The 27240-nt window shown below is 58.4% G+C and overlaps 1 protein-coding gene across 1 annotated transcript in view; it reads left to right on the top strand.

Moving 5' to 3' along the window:
• The window catches only part of LOC140729955 (uncharacterized), a 74023-nt gene extending 46994 nt beyond the window's left edge, over positions 1–27029 (top strand). Inside the window, exon 6 of the mRNA XM_073050126.1 lies at positions 25901–27029. Coding sequence (XP_072906227.1) covers positions 25901–26017 — 117 coding nt within the window. The 3' untranslated portion in view covers positions 26018–27029. The remainder of the gene's footprint in view (positions 1–25900) is intronic.
• Positions 27030–27240: the final 211 nt, after the last annotated feature.

The raw sequence follows: 27240 nt of genomic DNA, 5'->3' as shown, positions 1-27240 counted from the left end.
TGCTTTTGAAATGAATGCTACCATTGCATTTGTCTTCCTCATCACAGACTCAACCTGTAAATTCATCTTCAGTGAATCCTGCAGAAAGACTTCCAGCTCCCTTCGCACCACGGATTTTTTGTATTTTCTTTCCCTTTAGAAAACTACCAGCCTCTCTGCTTACCTTCATATCACCTGCAAACTTTGAAACAAAGCCACCAATTTCATATTCCAAATCAATGACAAATGAAATAAAAAGAATCAGTCCCAGCTCAGACCCCTGTGGAACACCAAGTCACAGGCAGAAAGATAGTGTACAGCCAATGTATCAGGCTGAGATTCTTGATCAGGACTGAACGAATAAAGACTCCCTTTTTTCCCCACTCTTTGTCTCCTGTAATCAGCCACTGCTTTATACATGCTAGAATCTTTCCTGTAATACCATTATTAAATAGCCTCATGTGTGGCACCTATCAAAGGCTTCTGAAAATCCAAGTACACAGCATCCACTGATTCTCCTTTGTCTATCCTGCTTGTTATTTCTCACGAAGAATTCCAACAGATTTGTCAGGCATGATTTTTCCTTGAGGAATTCATGCTGACAACAGCCTATTTTATCATCTGCCCCCAAGTACCCTGGAACCTCACTCTTACAATCTTCCCAACCACTGAGGTCAAACAAACTGGCCTAGAGGTTCCTTTCAACTGTCTCTCTCCCTTCTTGAAAAGTGGAGTGACATTGGCAATTTTCCAGCCTTACCCAACCATTCCAGAATCTAGTGATTCTTGAAAGATCATTACTAATGCCTCCACAATCTCTTCAGCCACCTCTTTCAAAACACTTGGGTGTACAGTACCTTGTCCAGGTGACTTATCTACCTTCAGAACTTGCAGTTTCCCAAGAATCTTCTCTCCAATAATGGTGACTTTACACACTTCATCACCACTGACACCTGGAACTTCGACCATACTAGTGTCTTCCACAGTGAAGACTGATGTAAAATACTTATTTAGTCTGTCGGCCATTTCATTGTCCCCCATTACTACCTCTCTGGTATGATTTTCCAGACGTTCAATATCTACTTTTACCTCACTTTTACACTTTATGTATCTGAAGATTTTTATTGCATCCTCCCTCCCAACAGTATCCAAAGTGATATACATGTTGTTGAGGGGGACGGCCACAGACGTACTGTGCATTGGTTCCTTAACCCCTTCTCTTTCCTGACTGTCACCCAGTTTCCTGTGTCCAGTACCTTGAGTGTAACTACCTCTCTATATGTTCTATCTATCACCCCATCAGCCTCCCAAATGATCTGGACTTCATCCAGTTCAGCTCCAGCTCATTAATGCCATTTGTTAGAAGCTGCATCTGGATGCTCTTCTCACCATTGTAGACCCCAGGGAATCTGGACTTCCCCTGCCTTCCCACATCTACCAAGAGGAGCATTTCACTATCCTGCCTGACATCTCTACTGTCCAAGCTGAGCAGATATAAAGAAGACAATGAAAAAAATTGATCTGTTCTTTCCTTTGCTTTCTCTTCACTGGAGCCTCAGGAACACCACTCTGACCCTGACCACTCAGACCCTGCCCACTCTGACCACTCAGACCCTGCCCACTCAGACCACTCTGACTCTGACCACTCTGACCCTGCCCACTCTGACCTTGCCCACTCAGACCCTGACCACTCTGACACTGCCCACTCAGACACTGCCCACTCAGACCACTCTGACCCTGCCCACTCTGACCCTGACCACTCTGACCCTGCCCACTCAGAACCTGCCCACTCAGACCATTCTGACCACTCAGACCCTGCCCACTCTGACCCTGCCCACTCTGACCTTGCCCACTCAGACCCTGACCACTCTGACACTGCCCACTCAGACACTGCCCACTCAGACCACTCTGACCCTGCCCACTCTGACCCTGACCACTCTGACCCTGCCCACTCAGACCCTGCCCACTCAGACCCTACCCACTCTGACCCTGCCCCACTCTGACGCTGACCACACTAACCCTGCCCACTCTGACGCTGACCACTCTAACCCTGCCCACTCTGACCCTGACCACTCAGACCCTGCCCACTCAGAACCTGCCCACTCAGACCATTCTGACCACTCAGACCCTGCCCACTCTGACCCTGCCCACTCTGACCTTGCCCACTCAGACCCTGACCACTCTGACACTGCCCACTCAGACACTGCCCACTCAGACCACTCTGACCCTGCCCACTCTGACCCTGACCACTCTGACCCTGCCCACTCAGACCCTGCCCACTCAGACCCTACCCACTCTGACCCTGCCCCACTCTGACGCTGACCACTCTAACCCTGCCCACTCTGACGCTGACCACTCTAACCCTGCCCACTCTGACCCTGACCACTCAGACCCTACCCACTCAGACCCTGACCACTCTGACTCTGACCACTCAGACCCTGCCCACTCTGACCACTCTGACCCTGACCACTCTGACCCTGCCCACTCAGACCACTCTGACACTGACCACTCTGACCCTGCCCACTCAGACCCTGACCACTCTGACCCTGACCACTCTGACCCTGCCCACTCAGACCACTCTGACCCTGACCACTCTGACCCTGCCAACTCTGACACAGACCACTCTGACCCTGACCACTCAGACCCTGCCCACTCAGACACTGCCCACTCTGAACCTGCCCACTCAGACCCTACCCACTCAGACCCTGACCACTCTGACCCTGCCCACTCAGACCCTGCCCACTCCGACCCTGACCACTCAGACCCTGACTACTCTGACCCTGACCACTCAGACCCTGCCCACTCAGACCACTCAGACCCTGAGCACTCTGACCCTGCCCACTCAGACCGAGACCACTCTGACCCTGGCCACTCTGACCCTTGCCACACTGACCCTGACCACTCTGACCCTGCCCACTCAGATCCTGATCACACTGACCCTGCCCACTCAAACCCTGACCAATCAGACCATGACCACTCTGACCCTGACCACTCAGACCCTGCCCACTCTGACCCTGCCCACTCTGACCCTGACCACACAGACCCAGCCCACTCAGACCCTGTCCACTCTGACCCTGCCCACTCAGACCCTGCCCACTCAGACACTGACCACTCTGACCATCACCACTCTGACCCTGCCCACTCAGATCCTGCCCACTCTGACCCTGACCACTCAGACCCTGCCCACTGACCACTCAGACCCTGCCCACTCTGACCCTGACCACTCTGACTCTGGCCACTCAGACCACTCTGACGCTGACCACTCTGACCCTGCCCACTCAGACCCTGACCACTCTGACCCTGACCAATCTGACCCTGCCCACTCTGACCCACTCTGACCCAGCCCACTCTGACCCTGACCACTCAGACCCTGACCACTCAGACCACTCAGACCCTGAGCACTCAGACCCTGCCCACTCAGACCCAGACAACTCTGACCCAGCCCACTCTGACCCTGACCACTCAGACCCTGACCACTCAGACCACGCTGACCTTGCCCACTCTGACCCTGCCCACTCTGACCATGCCCACTCTGACCCTGCCCCACACTGACCCTACCCACTCTGACCCTGACCAATCTGACCTTGCCCACGCTGACCTTGCCCACTCTACCCCTGCCCACTCTGACAGGCTCCCACACTGACCTTGCCCACTCTGACCCTGCCCATTCTGACAGGCTACCAAGCTGACCTTGCCCACTCTGACCATGCCCACTCTGACCCTGCCCCACACTGACCCTACCCACTCTGACCCTGGCCACTCTGACCCTGACCACTCTGACCCTGCCCACTCAGACCCTGCCCTCTCTGACCCTGACCACTCAGACCCTGCCCACTCTGACCCTGACCACTCTGACCCTGCCCATCCTGACAGGCTACCACGCTGACCTTGCCCACTCTGACCCTGCCCACTCTGACCATGCCCACTCTGACCCTGCCCCACACTGACCCTACCCACTCTGACCCTGACCAATCTGACCTTGCCCACGCTGACCTTGCCCACTCTGCCCCTGCCCACTCTGACAGGCTCCCACACTGACCTTGCCCACTCTGACCCTGCCTACTCTGACCATGCCCACGCTGACCCTGCCCCACTCTGACCCTACACACTCTGACCCTGACCAATCTGACCTTGCCCACGCTGACCTTGCCCACTCTGCCCCTGCCCACTCTGACCCTGCCCACCCTGACAGGCTCCCACGCTGACCTTGCCCACTCTGACCCTGCCCACTCAGACCCTGCCCACTCAGACCCTGCACTCTCTGACCCTGACCACTCAGACCCTGCCCACTCTGACGCTGCCCACTCTGACCCTGACCACTCTGACCCTGCCCATCCTGACAGGCTACCACGCTGACCTTGCCCACTCTGACCCTGCCCACTCTGACAATGCCCACTCTGACCCTGCCCCACACTGACCCTACCCACTCTGACCCTGACCAATCTGACCTTGCCCACGCTGACCTTGCCCACTCTGCCCCTGCCCACTCTGACAGGCTCCCACACTGACCTTGCCCACTCTGACCCTGCCCACTCTGACCATGCCCACGCTGACCCTGCCCCACTCTGACCCTACACACTCTGACCCTGACCAATCTGACCTTGCCCACGCTGACCTTGCCCACTCTTCCCCTGCCCACTCTGACCCTGCCCACCCTGACAGGCTCCCACGCTGACCTTGCCCACTCTGACCCTGCCCATTCTGACCCTGCCCACTCAGACCCTGACCACTCTGACCTTGCCCACTCTGACCCTGCCCACTCAGACCCTGCCCACTCAGACCCTGCCCACTCTGACCCTGACCACTCAGACCCTGCCCACTCTGACCCTGCCCACTCTGACCCTGACCACTCTGACCCTGCCCATCCTGACAGGCTACCATGCTGACCTTGCCCACTCTGACCATGCCCACTCTGACCCTGCCCCACACTGACCCTACCCACTCTGACCCTGACCAATCTGACCTTGCCCACGCTGACCTTGCCCACTCTGCCCCTGCCCACTCTGACAGGCTCCCACACTGACCTTGCCCACTCTGACCCTGCCCTCTCTGACCATGCCCACGCTGACCCTGCCCCAATCTGACCCTACACACTCTGACCCTGACCAATCTGACCTTGCCCACGCTGACCTTGCCCACTCTTCCCCTGCCCACTCTGACCCTGCCCACCCTGACAGGCTCCCACGCTGACCTTGCCCACTCTGACCCTGCCCACTCTGACCCTGCCCACTCAGACCCTGACCACTCTGACCTTGCCCACTCTACCCCTGCCCACTCTGACAGGCTCCCACACTGACCTTGCCCACTCTGACCCTGCCCACTCTGACCCTGCCCATCCTGACAGGCTACCAAGCTGACCTTGCCCACTCTGACCATGCCCACTCTGACCCTGCCCCACACTGACCCTACCCACTCTGACCCTGGCCACTCTGACCCTGACCACTCTGACCCTGCCCACTCAGACCCTGCCCTCTCTGACCCTGACCACTCAGACCCTGCCCACTCTGACCCTGCCCACTCTGACCCTGACCACTCTGACCCTGCCCATCCTGACAGGCTACCACGCTGACCTTGCCCACTCTGACCCTGCCCACTCTGACCATGCCCACTCTGACCCTGCCCCACACTGACCCTACCCACTCTGACCCTGACCAATCTGACCTTGCCCACGCTGACCTTGCCCACTCTGCCCCTGCCCACTCTGACAGGCTCCCACACTGACCTTGCCCACTCTGACCCTGCCTACTCTGACCATGCCCACGCTGACCCTGCCCCACTCTGACCCTACACACTCTGACCCTGACCAATCTGACCTTGCCCACGCTGACCTTGCCCACTCTGCCCCTGCCCACTCTGACCCTGCCCACCCTGACAGGCTCCCACGCTGACCTTGCCCACTCTGACCCTGCCCACTCAGACCCTGCCCACTCAGACCCTGCCCTCTCTGACCCTGACCACTCAGACCCTGCCCTCTCTGACCCTGACCACTCTGACCCTGCCCATCCTGACAGGCTACCACGCTGACCTTGCCCACTCTGACCCTGCCCACTCTGACAATGCCCACTCTGACCCTGCCCCACACTGACCCTACCCACTCTGACCCTGACCAATCTGACCTTGCCCACGCTGACCTTGCCCACTCTGCCCCTGCCCACTCTGACAGGCTCCCACACTGACCTTGCCCACTCTGACCCTGCCCACTCTGACCATGCCCACGCTGACCCTGCCCCACTCTGACCCTACACACTCTGACCCTGACCAATCTGACCTTGCCCACGCTGACCTTGCCCACTCTTCCCCTGCCCACTCTGACCCTGCCCACCCTGACAGGCTCCCACGCTGACCTTGCCCACTCTGACCCTGCCCACTCTGACCCTGCCCACTCAGACCCTGACCACTCTGACCTTGCCCACTCTGACCCTGCCCACTCAGACCCTGCCCACTCAGACCCTGCCCACTCTGACCCTGACCACTCAGACCCTGCCCACTCTGACCCTGCCCACTCTGACCCTGACCACTCTGACACTGCCCATCCTGACAGGCTACCATGCTGACCTTGCCCACTCTGACCATGCCCACTCTGACCCTGCCCCACACTGACCCTACCCACTCTGACCCTGACCAATCTGACCTTGCCCACGCTGACCTTGCCCACTCTGCCCCTGCCCACTCTGACAGGCTCCCACACTGACCTTGCCCACTCTGACCCTGCCCACTCTGACCATGCCCACGCTGACCCTGCCCCACTCTGACCCTACACACTCTGACCCTGACCAATCTGACCTTGCCCACGCTGACCTTGCCCACTCTTCCCCTGCCCACTCTGACCCTGCCCACCCTGACAGGCTCCCACGCTGACCTTGCCCACTCTGACCCTGACCACTCAGACACTGCCCACTCTGATCCTGCCCACTCAGACCCTGACCACTCAGACACTGCCCACTGACACTGCCCACTCTGACCCTGACCACTCTGACCCTGACCACTCAGACCCTGTCCACTCTGACCCTGCCCCACTCTGACCCTGACCACTCTGACCCTGTCCACTCTGACCCTGCCCCACTCTGACCCTGACCACTCTGACCCTGCCCACTCTGACCCTGCCCACTCTGACCTTGACCACTCAGACACTGCCCACTCTGACCCTGCCCACTCTGACCCTGACCACTCAGACACTGCCCATTCTGACCCTGACCACTCTGACCCTGCCCACCCTGACAGGCTCCCGCGCTGACCTTGCCCACTCTGACCCTGCCCTCTCTGACCCTGACCACTCTGACTCTGGCCACTCAGACCACTCAGACCCTGACCACTCTGACCCTGACCACTCTGACCCTGTCCACTCTGACCCTGCCCACTCAGATCCTGCCCACTCTGACCCTGCCCGCTCTGACCCTGCCCACTCTGACCCAGCCCACTCTGACCCTGACCACTCAGACCCTGACCACTCAGACCACTCAGACCCTGAGCACTCAGACCCTGCCCACTCAGACGCAGACCACTCTGACCCTGGCCACTCTGACCCTGGCCACTCTGACCCTGACCACTCTGACCCTGCCCACTCAGATCCTGATCACTCTGACCCTGCCCACTCAGACCATGCCCACTCTGACCCTGACCACTCAGACCCTGCCCACTCTGACCCTGCCCACTCGGACCCTACCCACTCAGACCCTGTCCACTCTGACCCTAACCACTCAGACCCTGACCACTCTGACCCTGCCCACCCTGACAGGCTACCACGCTGACCTTGCCCACTCTGACCCTGCCCACTCTGACCATGCCCACTCTGACCCTGCCCCACACTGACCCTACCCACTCTGACCCTGACCAATCTGACCTTGCCCACGCTGACCTTGCCCACTCTGTCCCTGCCCACTCTGACCCTGCCCACTCTGACAGGCTCCCACTCAGACCCTGCCCACTCTGACCATGCCCACTCTGACCCTGCCCCACACTGACCCTACCCACTCTGACCCTGGCCACTCTGACCCTGACCACTCTGACCCTGCCCACTCAGACCCTGCCCTCTCTGACCCTGACCACTCAGACCCTGCCCACTCTGACCCTGCCCACTCTGACCCTGACCACTCTGACCCTGCCCATCCTGACAGGCTACCACGCTGACCTTGCCCACTCTGACCCTGCCCACTCTGACCATGCCCACTCTGACCCTGCCCCACACTGACCCTACCCACTCTGACCCTGACCAATCTGACCTTGCCCACGCTGACCTTGCCCACTCTGCCCCTGCCCACTCTGACAGGCTCCCACACTGACCTTGCCCACTCTGACCCTGCCTACTCTGACCATGCCCACGCTGACCCTGCCCCACTCTGACCCTACACACTCTGACCCTGACCAATCTGACCTTGCCCACGCTGACCTTGCCCACTCTGCCCCTGCCCACTCTGACCCTGCCCACCCTGACAGGCTCTCACGCTGACCTTGCCCACTCTGACCCTGCCCACTCAGACGCTGCCCACTCAGACCCTGCCCTCTCTGACCCTGACCACTCAGACCCTGCCCACTCTGACGCTGCCCACTCTGACCCTGACCACTCTGACCCTGCCCATCCTGACAGGCTACCACGCTGACCTTGCCCACTCTGACCCTGCCCACTCTGACAATGCCCACTCTGACCCTGCCCCACACTGACCCTACCCACTCTGACCCTGATCAATCTGACCTTGCCCACGCTGACCTTGCCCACTCTGCCCCTGCCCACTCTGACAGGCTCCCACACTGACCTTGCCCACTCTGACCCTGCCCACTCTGACCATGCCCACGCTGACCCTGCCCCACTCTGACCCTACACACTCTGACCCTGACCAATCTGACCTTGCCCACGCTGACCTTGCCCACTCTTCCCCTGCCCACTCTGACCCTGCCCACCCTGACAGGCTCCCACGCTGACCTTGCCCACTCTGACCCTGCCCACTCTGACCCTGCCCACTCAGACCCTGACCACTCTGACCTTGCCCACTCTGACCCTGCCCACTCAGACCCTGCCCACTCAGACCCTGCCCACTCTGACCCTGACCACTCAGACCCTGCCCACTCTGACCCTGCCCACTCTGACCCTGACCACTCTGACACTGCCCATCCTGACAGGCTACCATGCTGACCTTGCCCACTCTGACCATGCCCACTCTGACCCTGCCCCACACTGACCCTACCCACTCTGACCCTGACCAATCTGACCTTGCCCACGCTGACCTTGCCCACTCTGCCCCTGCCCACTCTGACAGGCTCCCACACTGACCTTGCCCACTCTGACCCTGCCCACTCTGACCATGCCCACGCTGACCCTGCCCCACTCTGACCCTACACACTCTGACCCTGACCAATCTGACCTTGCCCACGCTGACCTTGCCCACTCTTCCCCTGCCCACTCTGACCCTGCCCACCCTGACAGGCTCCCACGCTGACCTTGCCCACTCTGACCCTGACCACTCAGACACTGCCCACTCTGATCCTGCCCACTCAGACCCTGACCACTCAGACACTGCCCACTGACACTGCCCACTCTGACCCTGACCACTCTGACCCTGACCACTCAGACCCTGTCCACTCTGACCCTGCCCCACTCTGACCCTGACCACTCTGACCCTGTCCACTCTGACCCTGCCCCACTCTGACCCTGACCACTCTGACCCTGCCCACTCTGACCCTGCCCACTCTGACCTTGACCACTCAGACACTGCCCACTCTGACCCTGCCCACTCTGACCCTGACCACTCAGACACTGCCCACTCTGACCCTGACCACTCTGACCCTGCCCACCCTGACAGGCTCCCGCGCTGACCTTGCCCACTCTGACCCTGCCCTCTCTGACCCTGACCACTCTGACTCTGGCCACTCAGACCACTCTGACCCTGACCACTCTGACCCTGCCCACTCAGACCCTGACCACTCTGACCCTGACCACTCTGACCCTGTCCACTCTGACCCTGCCCACTCAGATCCTGCCCATTCTGACCCTGCCCACTCTGACCCTGCCCACTCTGACCCAGCCCACTCTGACCCTGACCACTCAGACCCTGACCACTCAGACCACTCAGACCCTGAGCACTCAGACCCTGCCCACTCAGACGCAGACCACTCTGACCCTGGCCACTCTGACCCTGGCCACTCTGACCCTGACCACTCTGACCCTGCCCACTCAGATCCTGATCACTCTGACCCTGCCCACTCAGACCCTGCCCACTCTGACCCTGACCACTCAGACCCTGCCCACTCTGACCCTGCCCACTCGGACCCTACCCACTCAGACCCTGTCCACTCTGACCCTGACCACTCAGACCCTGACCACTCTGACCCTGCCCACCCTGACAGGCTACCACGCTGACCTTGCCCACTCTGACCCTGCCCACTCTGACCATGCCCACTCTGACCATGCCCACTCTGACCCTGCCCCACACTGACCCTACCCACTCTGACCCTGGCCACTCTGACCCTGACCACTCTGACCCTGCCCACTCAGACCCTGCCCTCTCTGACCCTGACCACTCAGACCCTGCCCACTCTGACCCTGACCACTCTGACCCTGCCCATCCTGACAGGCTACCACGCTGACCTTGCCCACTCTGACCCTGCCCACTCTGACCATGCCCACTCTGACCCTGCCCCACACTGACCCTACCCACTCTGACCCTGACCAATCTGACCTTGCCCACGCTGACCTTGCCCACTCTGCCCCTGCCCACTCTGACAGGCTCCCACACTGACCTTGCCCACTCTGACCCTGCCTACTCTGACCATGCCCACGCTGACCCTGCCCCACTCTGACCCTACACACTCTGACCCTGACCAATCTGACCTTGCCCACGCTGACCTTGCCCACTCTGCCCCTGCCCACTCTGACCCTGCCCACCCTGACAGGCTCCCACGCTGACCTTGCCCACTCTGACCCTGCCCACTCAGACCCTGCCCACTCAGACCCTGCACTCTCTGACCCTGACCACTCAGACCCTGCCCACTCTGACGCTGCCCACTCTGACCCTGACCACTCTGACCCTGCCCATCCTGACAGGCTACCACGCTGACCTTGCCCACTCTGACCCTGCCCACTCTGACAATGCCCACTCTGACCCTGCCCCACACTGACCCTACCCACTCTGACCCTGACCAATCTGACCTTGCCCACGCTGACCTTGCCCACTCTGCCCCTGCCCACTCTGACAGGCTCCCACACTGACCTTGCCCACTCTGACCCTGCCCACTCTGACCATGCCCACGCTGACCCTGCCCCACTCTGACCCTACACACTCTGACCCTGACCAATCTGACCTTGCCCACGCTGACCTTGCCCACTCTTCCCCTGCCCACTCTGACCCTGCCCACCCTGACAGGCTCCCACGCTGACCTTGCCCACTCTGACCCTGCCCATTCTGACCCTGCCCACTCAGACCCTGACCACTCTGACCTTGCCCACTCTGACCCTGCCCACTCAGACCCTGCCCACTCAGACCCTGCCCACTCTGACCCTGACCACTCAGACCCTGCCCACTCTGACCCTGCCCACTCTGACCCTGACCACTCTGACCCTGCCCATCCTGACAGGCTACCATGCTGACCTTGCCCACTCTGACCATGCCCACTCTGACCCTGCCCCACACTGACCCTACCCACTCTGACCCTGACCAATCTGACCTTGCCCACGCTGACCTTGCCCACTCTGCCCCTGCCCACTCTGACAGGCTCCCACACTGACCTTGCCCACTCTGACCCTGCCCTCTCTGACCATGCCCACGCTGACCCTGCCCCAATCTGACCCTACACACTCTGACCCTGACCAATCTGACCTTGCCCACGCTGACCTTGCCCACTCTTCCCCTGCCCACTCTGACCCTGCCCACCCTGACAGGCTCCCACGCTGACCTTGCCCACTCTGACCCTGCCCACTCTGACCCTGCCCACTCAGACCCTGACCACTCTGACCTTGCCCACTCTACCCCTGCCCACTCTGACAGGCTCCCACACTGACCTTGCCCACTCTGACCCTGCCCACTCTGACCCTGCCCATCCTGACAGGCTACCAAGCTGACCTTGCCCACTCTGACCATGCCCACTCTGACCCTGCCCCACACTGACCCTACCCACTCTGACCCTGGCCACTCTGACCCTGACCACTCTGACCCTGCCCACTCAGACCCTGCCCTCTCTGACCCTGACCACTCAGACCCTGCCCACTCTGACCCTGCCCACTCTGACCCTGACCACTCTGACCCTGCCCATCCTGACAGGCTACCACGCTGACCTTGCCCACTCTGACCCTGCCCACTCTGACCATGCCCACTCTGACCCTGCCCCACACTGACCCTACCCACTCTGACCCTGACCAATCTGACCTTGCCCACGCTGACCTTGCCCACTCTGCCCCTGCCCACTCTGACAGGCTCCCACACTGACCTTGCCCACTCTGACCCTGCCTACTCTGACCATGCCCACGCTGACCCTGCCCCACTCTGACCCTACACACTCTGACCCTGACCAATCTGACCTTGCCCACGCTGACCTTGCCCACTCTGCCCCTGCCCACTCTGACCCTGCCCACCCTGACAGGCTCCCACGCTGACCTTGCCCACTCTGACCCTGCCCACTCAGACCCTGCCCACTCAGACCCTGCCCTCTCTGACCCTGACCACTCAGACCCTGCCCTCTCTGACCCTGACCACTCTGACCCTGCCCATCCTGACAGGCTACCACGCTGACCTTGCCCACTCTGACCCTGCCCACTCTGACAATGCCCACTCTGACCCTGCCCCACACTGACCCTACCCACTCTGACCCTGACCAATCTGACCTTGCCCACGCTGACCTTGCCCACTCTGCCCCTGCCCACTCTGACAGGCTCCCACACTGACCTTGCCCACTCTGACCCTGCCCACTCTGACCATGCCCACGCTGACCCTGCCCCACTCTGACCCTACACACTCTGACCCTGACCAATCTGACCTTGCCCACGCTGACCTTGCCCACTCTTCCCCTGCCCACTCTGACCCTGCCCACCCTGACAGGCTCCCACGCTGACCTTGCCCACTCTGACCCTGCCCACTCTGACCCTGCCCACTCAGACCCTGACCACTCTGACCTTGCCCACTCTGACCCTGCCCACTCAGACCCTGCCCACTCAGACCCTGCCCACTCTGACCCTGACCACTCAGACCCTGCCCACTCTGACCCTGCCCACTCTGACCCTGACCACTCTGACACTGCCCATCCTGACAGGCTACCATGCTGACCTTGCCCACTCTGACCATGCCCACTCTGACCCTGCCCCACACTGACCCTACCCACTCTGACCCTGACCAATCTGACCTTGCCCACGCTGACCTTGCCCACTCTGCCCCTGCCCACTCTGACAGGCTCCCACACTGACCTTGCCCACTCTGACCCTGCCCACTCTGACCATGCCCACGCTGACCCTGCCCCACTCTGACCCTACACACTCTGACCCTGACCAATCTGACCTTGCCCACGCTGACCTTGCCCACTCTTCCCCTGCCCACTCTGACCCTGCCCACCCTGACAGGCTCCCACGCTGACCTTGCCCACTCTGACCCTGACCACTCAGACACTGCCCACTCTGATCCTGCCCACTCAGACCCTGACCACTCAGACACTGCCCACTGACACTGCCCACTCTGACCCTGACCACTCTGACCCTGACCACTCAGACCCTGTCCACTCTGACCCTGCCCCACTCTGACCCTGACCACTCTGACCCTGTCCACTCTGACCCTGCCCCACTCTGACCCTGACCACTCTGACCCTGCCCACTCTGACCCTGCCCACTCTGACCTTGACCACTCAGACACTGCCCACTCTGACCCTGCCCACTCTGACCCTGACCACTCAGACACTGCCCATTCTGACCCTGACCACTCTGACCCTGCCCACCCTGACAGGCTCCCGCGCTGACCTTGCCCACTCTGACCCTGCCCTCTCTGACCCTGACCACTCTGACTCTGGCCACTCAGACCACTCAGACCCTGACCACTCTGACCCTGACCACTCTGACCCTGTCCACTCTGACCCTGCCCACTCAGATCCTGCCCACTCTGACCCTGCCCGCTCTGACCCTGCCCACTCTGACCCAGCCCACTCTGACCCTGACCACTCAGACCCTGACCACTCAGACCACTCAGACCCTGAGCACTCAGACCCTGCCCACTCAGACGCAGACCACTCTGACCCTGGCCACTCTGACCCTGGCCACTCTGACCCTGACCACTCTGACCCTGCCCACTCAGATCCTGATCACTCTGACCCTGCCCACTCAGACCATGCCCACTCTGACCCTGACCACTCAGACCCTGCCCACTCTGACCCTGCCCACTCGGACCCTACCCACTCAGACCCTGTCCACTCTGACCCTAACCACTCAGACCCTGACCACTCTGACCCTGCCCACCCTGACAGGCTACCACGCTGACCTTGCCCACTCTGACCCTGCCCACTCTGACCATGCCCACTCTGACCCTGCCCCACACTGACCCTACCCACTCTGACCCTGACCAATCTGACCTTGCCCACGCTGACCTTGCCCACTCTGTCCCTGCCCACTCTGACCCTGCCCACTCTGACAGGCTCCCACTCAGACCCTGCCCACTCTGACCATGCCCACTCTGACCCTGCCCCACACTGACCCTACCCACTCTGACCCTGGCCACTCTGACCCTGACCACTCTGACCCTGCCCACTCAGACCCTGCCCTCTCTGACCCTGACCACTCAGACCCTGCCCACTCTGACCCTGCCCACTCTGACCCTGACCACTCTGACCCTGCCCATCCTGACAGGCTACCACGCTGACCTTGCCCACTCTGACCCTGCCCACTCTGACCATGCCCACTCTGACCCTGCCCCACACTGACCCTACCCACTCTGACCCTGACCAATCTGACCTTGCCCACGCTGACCTTGCCCACTCTGCCCCTGCCCACTCTGACAGGCTCCCACACTGACCTTGCCCACTCTGACCCTGCCTACTCTGACCATGCCCACGCTGACCCTGCCCCACTCTGACCCTACACACTCTGACCCTGACCAATCTGACCTTGCCCACGCTGACCTTGCCCACTCTGCCCCTGCCCACTCTGACCCTGCCCACCCTGACAGGCTCTCACGCTGACCTTGCCCACTCTGACCCTGCCCACTCAGACGCTGCCCACTCAGACCCTGCCCTCTCTGACCCTGACCACTCAGACCCTGCCCACTCTGACGCTGCCCACTCTGACCCTGACCACTCTGACCCTGCCCATCCTGACAGGCTACCACGCTGACCTTGCCCACTCTGACCCTGCCCACTCTGACAATGCCCACTCTGACCCTGCCCCACACTGACCCTACCCACTCTGACCCTGATCAATCTGACCTTGCCCACGCTGACCTTGCCCACTCTGCCCCTGCCCACTCTGACAGGCTCCCACACTGACCTTGCCCACTCTGACCCTGCCCACTCTGACCATGCCCACGCTGACCCTGCCCCACTCTGACCCTACACACTCTGACCCTGACCAATCTGACCTTGCCCACGCTGACCTTGCCCACTCTTCCCCTGCCCACTCTGACCCTGCCCACCCTGACAGGCTCCCACGCTGACCTTGCCCACTCTGACCCTGCCCACTCTGACCCTGCCCACTCAGACCCTGACCACTCTGACCTTGCCCACTCTGACCCTGCCCACTCAGACCCTGCCCACTCAGACCCTGCCCACTCTGACCCTGACCACTCAGACCCTGCCCACTCTGACCCTGCCCACTCTGACCCTGACCACTCTGACACTGCCCATCCTGACAGGCTACCATGCTGACCTTGCCCACTCTGACCATGCCCACTCTGACCCTGCCCCACACTGACCCTACCCACTCTGACCCTGACCAATCTGACCTTGCCCACGCTGACCTTGCCCACTCTGCCCCTGCCCACTCTGACAGGCTCCCACACTGACCTTGCCCACTCTGACCCTGCCCACTCTGACCATGCCCACGCTGACCCTGCCCCACTCTGACCCTACACACTCTGACCCTGACCAATCTGACCTTGCCCACGCTGACCTTGCCCACTCTTCCCCTGCCCACTCTGACCCTGCCCACCCTGACAGGCTCCCACGCTGACCTTGCCCACTCTGACCCTGACCACTCAGACACTGCCCACTCTGATCCTGCCCACTCAGACCCTGACCACTCAGACACTGCCCACTGACACTGCCCACTCTGACCCTGACCACTCTGACCCTGACCACTCAGACCCTGTCCACTCTGACCCTGCCCCACTCTGACCCTGACCACTCTGACCCTGTCCACTCTGACCCTGCCCCACTCTGACCCTGACCACTCTGACCCTGCCCACTCTGACCCTGCCCACTCTGACCTTGACCACTCAGACACTGCCCACTCTGACCCTGCCCACTCTGACCCTGACCACTCAGACACTGCCCACTCTGACCCTGACCACTCTGACCCTGCCCACCCTGACAGGCTCCCGCGCTGACCTTGCCCACTCTGACCCTGCCCTCTCTGACCCTGACCACTCTGACTCTGGCCACTCAGACCACTCTGACCCTGACCACTCTGACCCTGCCCACTCAGACCCTGACCACTCTGACCCTGACCACTCTGACCCTGTCCACTCTGACCCTGCCCACTCAGATCCTGCCCATTCTGACCCTGCCCACTCTGACCCTGCCCACTCTGACCCAGCCCACTCTGACCCTGACCACTCAGACCCTGACCACTCAGACCACTCAGACCCTGAGCACTCAGACCCTGCCCACTCAGACGCAGACCACTCTGACCCTGGCCACTCTGACCCTGGCCACTCTGACCCTGACCACTCTGACCCTGCCCACTCAGATCCTGATCACTCTGACCCTGCCCACTCAGACCCTGCCCACTCTGACCCTGACCACTCAGACCCTGCCCACTCTGACCCTGCCCACTCGGACCCTACCCACTCAGACCCTGTCCACTCTGACCCTGACCACTCAGACCCTGACCACTCTGACCCTGCCCACCCTGACAGGCTACCACGCTGACCTTGCCCACTCTGACCCTGCCCACTCTGACCATGCCCACTCTGACCCTGCCCCACACTGACCCTACCCACTCTGACCCTGACCAATCTGACCTTGCCCACGCTGACCTTGCCCACTCTGTCCCTGCCCACTCTGACCCTGCCCACACTGACAGGCTCCCACTCAGACCCTGCCCACTCTGACCCTGCCCACTCAGACCCTGACCACTCTGACCTTGCCCACGCTGACCTTGCCCACTCTGCCCCTGCCCACTCTGACCCTGCCCACCCTGACAGGCTCCCACGCTGACCTTGCCCACTCTGACCCTGCCCACTCAGACCCTGCCCACTCTGACCCTGCCCACTCAGACCCTGACCACTCAGACCCTGCCCACTCTGACCCTGACCACTCAGACACTGCCCACTCAGACACTGCCCACTCTGACCCTGACCACTCTGACCCTGCCCACTCAGACCCTGTCCACTCTGACCCTGCCCCACTCTGACCCTGCCCACTCAGACCCTGTCCACTCTGACCCTGCCCCACTCTGACCCTGACCACTCTGACCCTGCCCACTCTGACCCTGACCACTCAGACACTGCCCACTCTGACCCTGCCCACTCTGACCCTGACCACTCTGACACTGCCCACTCAGACACTGCCCACTCTGACCCTGACCACTCTGACCCTGCCCACTCTGACCCTGCCCACTCTGACCCTGACCACTCTGACCCTGTCCACTCTGACCCTGACCACTCTGACCCTGCCCACTCTGACCTTGCCCACTCTGACCCTGCCCACTCTGACAATGCCCACTCTGACCCTGCCCCACACTGACCCTACCCACTCTGACCCTGACCAATCTGACCTTGCCCACGCTGACCTTGCCCACTCTGCCCCTGCCCACTCTGACAGGCTCCCACACTGACCTTGCCCACTCTGACCCTGCCCACTCTGACCATGCCCACGCTGACCCTGCCCCACTCTGACCCTACACACTCTGACCCTGACCAATCTGACCTTGCCCACGCTGACCTTGCCCACTCTTCCCCTGCCCACTCTGACCCTGCCCACCCTGACAGGCTCCCACGCTGACCTTGCCCACTCTGACCCTGCCCACTCTGACCTTGCCCACTCAGACCCTGACCACTCTGACCTTGCCCACTCTGACCCTGCCCACTCAGACCCTGCCCACTCAGACCCTGCCCACTCTGACCCTGCCCACTCTGACCCTGACCACTCTGACCCTGCCCATCCTGACAGGCTACCATGCTGACCTTGCCCACTCTGACCATGCCCACTCTGACCCTGCCCCACACTGACCCTACCCACTCTGACCCTGACCAATCTGACCTTGCCCACGCTGACCTTGCCCACTCTGCCCCTGCCCACTCTGACAGGCTCCCACACTGACCTTGCCCACTCTGACCCTGCCCACTCTGACCATGCCCACGCTGACCCTGCCCCACTCTGACCCTACACACTCTGACCCTGACCAATCTGACCTTGCCCACGCTGACCTTGCCCACTCTTCCCCTGCCCACTCTGACCCTGCCCACCCTGACAGGCTCCCACGCTGACCTTGCCCACTCTGACCCTGCCCACTCTGACCCTGCCCACTCAGACCCTGACCACTCTGACCTTGCCCACTCTGACCCTGCCCACTCAGACCCTGCCCACTCAGACCCTGCCCACTCTGACCCTGACCACTCAGACCCTGCCCACTCTGACCCTGCCCACTCTGACCCTGACCACTCTGACCCTGCCCATCCTGACAGGCTATCATGCTGACCTTGCCCACTCTGACCCTGCCCACTCTGACCATGCCCACTCTGACCCTGCCCCACTCTGACCCTACACACTCTGACCCTGACCAATCTGACCTTGCCCACGCTGACCTTGCCCACTCTGCCCCTGCCCACTCTGACCCTGCCCACCCTGACAGGCTCCCACGCTGACCTTGCCCACTCTGACCCTGCCCCCTCAGACCCTGCCCACTCTGATCCTGCCCACTCAGACCCTGACCACTCAGACACTGCCCACTCAGACACTGCCCACTCTGACCCTGACCACTCTGACCCTGACCACTCAGACCCTGTCCACTCTGACCCTGCCCCACTCTGACCCTGACCACTCTGACCCTGTCCACTCTGACCCTGCCCCACTCTGACCCTGACCACTCTGACCCTGCCCACTCTGACCCTGCCCACTCTGACCCTGACCACTCAGACACTGCCCACTCTGACCCTGCCCACTCTGACCCTGACCACTCAGACACTGCCCACTCTGACCCTGACCACTCTGACCCTGCCCACCCTGACAGGCTCCCGCGCTGACCTTGCCCACTCTGACCCTGCCCACTCTGACCCTGACCACTCTGACCCTGTCCACTCTGACCCTGCCCCACTCTGACCCTGACCACTCTGACCCTGCCCACTCTGACCCTGCCCACTCTGACCCTGACCACTCAGACACTGCCCACTCTGACCCTGCCCACTCTGACCCTGACCACTCAGACACTGCCCACTCTGACCCTGACCACTCTGACCCTGCCCACCCTGACAGGCTCCCGCGCTGACCTTGCCCACTCTGACCCTGCCCTCTCTGACCCTGACCACTCTGACTCTGGCCACTCAGACCACTCTGACCCTGACCACTCTGACCCTGCCCACTCAGACCCTGACCACTCAGACACTGCCCACTGACACTGCCCACTCTGACCCTGACCACTCTGACCCTGACCACTCAGACCCTGTCCACTCTGACCCTGCCCCACTCTGACCCTGACCACTCTGACCCTGTCCACTCTGACCCTGCCCCACTCTGACCCTGACCACTCTGACCCTGCCCACTCTGACCCTGCCCACTCTGACCTTGACCACTCAGACACTGCCCACTCTGACCCTGCCCACTCTGACCCTGACCACTCAGACACTGCCCACTCTGACCCTGACCACTCTGACCCTGCCCACCCTGACAGGCTCCCGCGCTGACCTTGCCCACTCTGACCCTGCCCTCTCTGACCCTGACCACTCTGACTCTGGCCACTCAGACCACTCTGACCCTGACCACTCTGACCCTGCCCACTCAGACCCTGACCACTCTGACCCTGACCACTCTGACCCTGTCCACTCTGACCCTGCCCACTCAGATCCTGCCCACTCTGACCCTGCCCACTCTGACCCTGCCCACTCTGACCCAGCCCACTCTGACCCTGACCACTCAGACCCTGACCACTCAGACCACTCAGACCCTGAGCACTCAGACCCTGCCCACTCAGACGCAGACCACTCTGACCCTGGCCACTCTGACCCTGGCCACTCTGACCCTGACCACTCTGACCCTGCCCACTCAGATCCTGATCACTCTGACCCTGCCCACTCAGACCCTGCCCACTCTGACCCTGACCACTCAGACCCTGCCCACTCTGACCCTGCCCACTCGGACCCTACCCACTCAGACCCTGTCCACTCTGACCCTGACCACTCAGACCCTGACCACTCTGACCCTGCCCACCCTGACAGGCTACCACGCTGACCTTGCCCACTCTGACCCTGCCCACTCTGACCATGCCCACTCTGACCCTGCCCCACACTGACCCTACCCACTCTGACCCTGACCAATCTGACCTTGCCCACGGTGACCTTGCCCACTCTGTCCCTGCCCACTCTGACCCTGCCCACTCTGACAGGCTCCCACACTGACCTTGCCCACTCTGACCCTGCCCACTCTGACCATGCCCACTCTGACCCTGCCCCACTCTGACCCTACCCACTCTGACCCTGACCAATCTGACCTTGCCCACGCTGACCTTGCCCACTCTGCCCCTGCCCACTCTGACCCTGCCCACCCTGACAGGCTCCCACGCTGACCTTGCCCACTCTGACCCTGCCCACTCAGACCCTGCCCACTCTGACCCTGACCACTCTGACCCTGCCCACTCTGACCCTGACCACTCAGACACTGCCCACTCAGACACTGCCCACTCTGACCCTGACCACTCTGACCCTGCCCACTCAGACCCTGTCCACTCTGACCCTGCCCCACTCTGACCCTGCCCACTCAGACCCTGTCCACTCTGACCCTGCCCCACTCTGACCCTGACCACTCTGACCCTGCCCACTCTGACCCTGCCCACTCTGACCCTGACCACTCTGACCCTGCCCACTCTGACCCTGCCCACTCTGACCCTGACCACTCTGACACTGCCCACTCAGACACTGCCCACTCTGACCCTGACCACTCTGACCCTGCCCACTCTGACCCTGCCCACTCTGACCCTGACCACTCTGACCCTGTCCACTCTGACCCTGACCACTCTGACCCTGCCCACCTTGACAGGCTCCCGCGCTGACCTTGCCCACTCTGACCCTGCCCATTCTGACCCTGCCCACTCAGACACCTCCCACTCAGACACTGCCCAATCTGACCTTGCCCACTCAGACACTGCCCACTCAGACCCTGCCCACTCTGACCCTGCCCACTCTGACCCTGATCACTCAGACACTGCCCATTCAGACACTGCCCACTCAGACACTGCCCACTCTGACCCTGCCCACTCAGACCCTGTCCACTCTGACCCTGCCCCACTCTGACCCTGACCACTCTGACCCTGTCCACTCTGACCCTGCCCCACTCTGACCCTGACCACTCTGACCCTGCCCACTCCGACCCTGCCCACTCTGACCCTGCCCACTCTGACCCTGACCACTCAGACACTGCCCACTCTGACCCTGCCCACTCAGACACTGCCCACTCAGACACTGCCCAATCTGACTCTGCCCACTCAGACACTGCCCACTCTGACCCTGACCAATCTGACCCTGCCCACTCAGACACTACCCACTCTGACCCTGCCCACTCTGACCCTGCCCACTCTGACCCTGATCACTCAGACACTGCCCATTCAGACACTGCCCACTCAGACACTGCCCACTCTGACCCTGCCCACTCAGACCCTGTCCACTCTGACCCTGCCCCACTCTGACCCTGACCACTCTGACCCTGTCCACTCTGACCCTGCCCCACTCTGACCCTGACCACTCTGACCCTGCCCACTCCGACCCTGCCCACTCTGACCCTGCCCACTCTGACCCTGACCACTCAGACACTGCCCACTCTGACCCTGCCCACTCAGACACTGCCCACTCAGACACTGCCCAATCTGACTCTGCCCACTCAGACACTGCCCACTCTGACCCTGACCAATCTGACCCTGCCCACTCAGACACTACCCACTCTGACCCTGACCACTCTGACCCTGCCCAATCTGACTGGCGGATGCTGCAACAACAGCCACTGTGCTTCCCCTGCCTTCCTTTAAATTGCTCTTACTGATCAATCCCAAATGCTGAATAGTTGCTGGTTAACGCTCTTTTTCTCTGTTATGACCCACTATTGCCTTTTATCCTCGAGCAGCAGATCTAATTGAAGTCCCCTCCTCTCCAAACTTCCAATGTCCAAACTGGCTGCTGATCAAAGCCAGAGAGTGGTAGCAGATGGTTGCCTCTTTGACTGGAGGCCTGTGACGAGTGGTGTGTAGCAGGGATCAGAGCTGGTTCCTTTGTTGTTTGCCATCTGTATCAATGATCTGGATGATAAACTGGATCGGCAAATTTGACACCAAGTTTGGGTGTATAGTAGACAGTGAGGAAAGTTGTATTGGCTTGCAGAAGGATCCATGTCAGCTGGAAAAATGTGCTGAAAAATGGCGGACGGAATTCTGTGCAGACAAGCGAGGTTTTGCACTTCAGTCAGACCAACCAGGATGGGTCTTGCACTCTGAATGATCGGGCACTGAGGAATATGATAGAACAAAAGGATCTGGGAATACAGATCCATAACTTGTTGAAGGTGGTTTCACAGAAGTTTGGATAGGTACATGGATGACAAGGGTATGGAAAGCTATGATCCCGTGTGGAGCAGGTTTGTGGGTGGAGGCAATTTAAATTGTTTCAGCATGGACTCGATGGGCCAAAGGGACTGTCCGTGTGCTGTTCACAGAATGGACTACTCTTATTTTAACAAGTGATGCTAATTCTAGAATTTCCTTCAAAATTAATTTATTTTCCAAGTACACATCTGTTCCATAACAGCCCTGAAATTCACTTTCAGGTGGCCATTCACAGTAAATACAAAGATGACAAACCACAGACAACAAGATGGACAAACAACCAAAGTCCAAAATACAGCAAACAGTGGAAATAATATAAGAGGAGGAAAATAATAATAATGATAATAATAACTAAGCAATAAATATTGAGAACATGAGTTGTAGAGTCCTTGAAAATGTGTCTATTGATTATGGAATCTGTTCAGTGTTGGGCTGAGTGATTTTGAGTCACATTCAAAGGAACATCTTGCCTGTCAAAATCCTTCTCTCTTCTAAACTGAAACTTGCCTAGTGTGCCCCCCTCTTTCCTGCTGAGACAACATGCCCATTCACAGTTTTATCCTGTTTAACTTCTCTGAACTGTTCCCATAACATTAATATCATTTTGTAAACAGAGACAGGGACTGAACTCTGAATGATACACACAAAATTCTGGACAAATCCTGCATGCTCAGTTTCATGGTCGAGGGGTCAGGGGCCTATTCCATACTGTATGTCAATTTTTTAAAAATCCACGTGTAAACTGTTCTGGGCCAAACTATTATGAGGTATAATCTTGTAGGGAAATATTTTGTCATACAGATTTATTTATCAATGCGCATCAAAACATACATTAACAACCAAGGATGTGCTGGGGCAGCCCTCAAGTATTACCGTATATTCGGCGCCAGCATAACCAGCCCACAACATTCAACAAAACTCAGTTCAAGTTCAAGTTTATTGTCATCTGACTGTATGTTGTTACAAGTAAATGAAACACTGTTCCTCCGGACCACGGTGCACCCACAACACATATATCACACAGCACATAAACCAAACATTACGATCAATGCGTTAATAAAATATCATTGAGAATGCATGTGGAGCACAGCACAGGTAAACAATAAACAGCTCACTGTCCTGGTGACGAGACCTCAGTGGTGACAGGGTATTCATTAGTCTCACAGCCTGAGGGAAGAAGCTGATACCCAGTCTGACAGTCCCAGTCCTGATTGTCCTGTACCTCCTTCCTGACAGTAGAGAGTCAAAGAGATTGTGGGAGGGGTGATGGGGATCCTCAACAATGCTTCAAGCTCTTTGTCTGCAACACTCCTGATAAATGTCACAAATAGAGGGGAGGAAGGTCCCAGTGATCCTCTCGGCAGTTTTCAGTATCCTCCATAGGGTCTTGTGGTCTGATGCCTTGTAGGTTCCATACTACACAGTGATGCAGTCAGACAAGACACTGAATGACACAATAGCAGCAAGGCAACAGCAAAACAAGCCCCTTATCTACACTCTCATCATCTCACACACACAGGCAAACAACCCCAGGCTTCCAGTCCTTGGACCCAGACTCTCACACTGACAACCCCAGGAAAGGCAACCCCTGGGTGTCCAGTTGACCCAGACTCTCAACCTCTCAGATGTTAGGACTTGAACCTCCAGTCCCTATCCCACATACACAGACTCGACCTTTGGGCCTCTATCTCTGCAGTCACTGATTTCAATCTTCAATCTTACGGGCCTTCAAACTCTAAACTTGAACTAATGGGGATAACGTCACTTGCCCCATCACTGAACTGTCCCCACAAGCTATGAACTCACTTCCAATGACTCTTCGCCTCATGTTCTAATTTACACATTGGTTCTTTGTTTCTTCCTGTTGGGTGAGGTCTTTCACTGACTCTGTTTTGTTTCTTAGCATTTTCTGTGAATGCCCACAAAAATGAATCTCATGGTTGTATATGGTGACATAAATGTACTTTGATAATAGATTTCCCTTGAACTTTGCAACTTTGACTCACCAACTTTGGCCTCATCAGCCCTTCCCAATTATACCAAGCAACTGTGAGGGCCCAACTCAAACACTCAATGTCCTGACCAATGAAGGCAGGTGTGCCAAATCCTTCTTCACCATCATATCTACCTGAGTCACCACCTTCGGGGAATTGTGTACTTGTACCCTTAGGTCTTTCTGTTCTTCAACACACCCGAGTCAGACACAATCTGTAATTTTAGAGACATTTAAACAGGCGCTCAAATAGATAAGGCAGAGAGGGATACGGAACAAATGGAATTCAGTCGATGGGGAAAAGGTCAGCATGGCTGTATTTCTCTGCCGTACAACTCGATGACCGTACGAGATGAAAGGGAGGTTTCGGATTCTAATGCTTTAATCCAAAGTTCCTTTGGAAATCAGGAATGAGGTCCAAACCTGCTACTTCGATTGTTATATTAAGCCCTAATAGAACAAAGAGAACTAGAAGTCAATTACATAATAATCTGCTCATTACCTACACCTGGTTCCCCAGCCTTTATTCATATCACTATCCTTTCCTATCAGATTCCTTCTTCTTCAGTCCCTTGCCCCTTCTACCTATCACTTTCCAGCTTCTCACATCATCCCTTAACCCCCACTGCCACCTCTCTCACCCTCCCCTCGAACCTGGACTCACCTATCACCTGCCATCTTGTGTTCCTTCACCTCCCTTCTACCCTTTTTATTCTGGCTTCTGCCCTCTTCCTTCCCAGCCCTGATGAAGAGCTCACAACCCAAAACATTGACTGTTTATTCCTCTCCATAGATGCTGCTGATCCACTGAATTCCTCCAGGATTGTGTGTGTGTGTTGCTTCAAACTAATTGCATCATCAGTATCTCTGGTGTTTAAGATCCCTGAGGTTACAACAGAGACCGTGTCTTTAGTAGCCAAATGTAGCAATGTCCTGTGGGGATGGGTCAGATATAAACCAGGGGGTGAGTGGATTGTTTCAGTACTGTAAACGTCTGTGTTCTTCTGTTCCAGTCAGAGCAATCAGAGATGTTTTATGCTGATATTCAGTTCCAACGGCAGAAGACAGCTCCAAAAATTGAAGTCACTGAGGAAACAACTGAATATGCCATCATCAAACGCACCCAGTGACTAAAAATAATTCTTCAGCAGCAGCAGGTTATTAAATATGTGTGTGCTTCTTGCTGGTAAAAATCAGCACACGGGACTCCGGAATGTCACACCTCTCTACTTCCACCAACTACAACGTGATCCTACAATCACCACGTCCTCCCCTCCCCACCCCTTTCTGCTTTCCACAGGGATCACTCTGTCTACAACTTCCTGGTCTGTCCATCTCTCCCCACCCATTTCTTCCCATCCCCAGGGACTTTCCCCTGCAACTGCTGGAGACCAAACCTAGTCACAAATTCACAGTCAAACGGAATGGAAACAATCCCTTTTAAATATCATTAATGTACCTGCCTCAACCACTTGCTCTGGCAGTTCATTTCATATACTGACCACTCTGGATAGAAACATTGCCCCTCAGGTTCCTATTCAATCTCTCCCCTCTAACCTTAAACCTGTGCTCTCTAATCCTGGGAAAAGGACTCTGCACATTGAGTATCTCTGCTCCTTGTGATTTTATATACCTCTCAGTCTCCTACTGCAATGAATGAAGTCCCAACCTGCTCAGCCCCTCTCCATAACTCAGTCCCCTGAGTCCTGACAATATCCTCCATCTCCTCTTTTCTATTGAATGACACCTTTCCTACAACAAAACTGAAAACAAAACTCCAAATGTGGCTTCACTTCCATGTCCACCCTCACCACCATCCAGGGCCGGAAACAGCCCTTCCCCGATGAGGTGGGCATTATTGCAACTCCTCCAGCATTAGTGGTTGCACCTGGGCCTCCTCTACATCTGAGAACAGGCCCAGATGGGGCAACGGCAATGTTCAACACCTACATTCCTCCCTCCAGAAATGACCCATTTATGTCTGTCTCCACTACCTGCCAATCCTTTAAAATTGTGCTGCAGCTGTGCTTATTGAATGGCTTTTGAAACTCCAAATACATTGAATAGACAGGATCAGATTTATCCTGCTTCCTACTTCCATAAAGAATGGACTGAAACAATTTCTAAATGTCCTGATCCGGCCACCTCCTGCTCACGGACCTCCTGCTCCTGCTCACAGTCGCTTTCTGTCCGCCTTTAATCTCTCCCTTTTCCGACTTAAACTTTGAAATTGCAACTTTATTCAGTCGGATCTGTAGAGCAGCAGTTATAATTATGGCTACTTTAAGAGGCATCAGGCGAAATCTGGACCCAGCCAACGGAAAGTCTAAAAAAGCTGACGAGCTCTTGGAAG

Source organism: Hemitrygon akajei, chromosome 7 (genome assembly GCF_048418815.1).
Source record: "Hemitrygon akajei chromosome 7, sHemAka1.3, whole genome shotgun sequence".
Classification (NCBI taxonomy): Eukaryota; Metazoa; Chordata; class Chondrichthyes; order Myliobatiformes; family Dasyatidae; genus Hemitrygon; species Hemitrygon akajei.
Note: the sequence above shows the minus strand (reverse complement) of the source record. Positions and strands in the feature narration are given on the sequence as shown.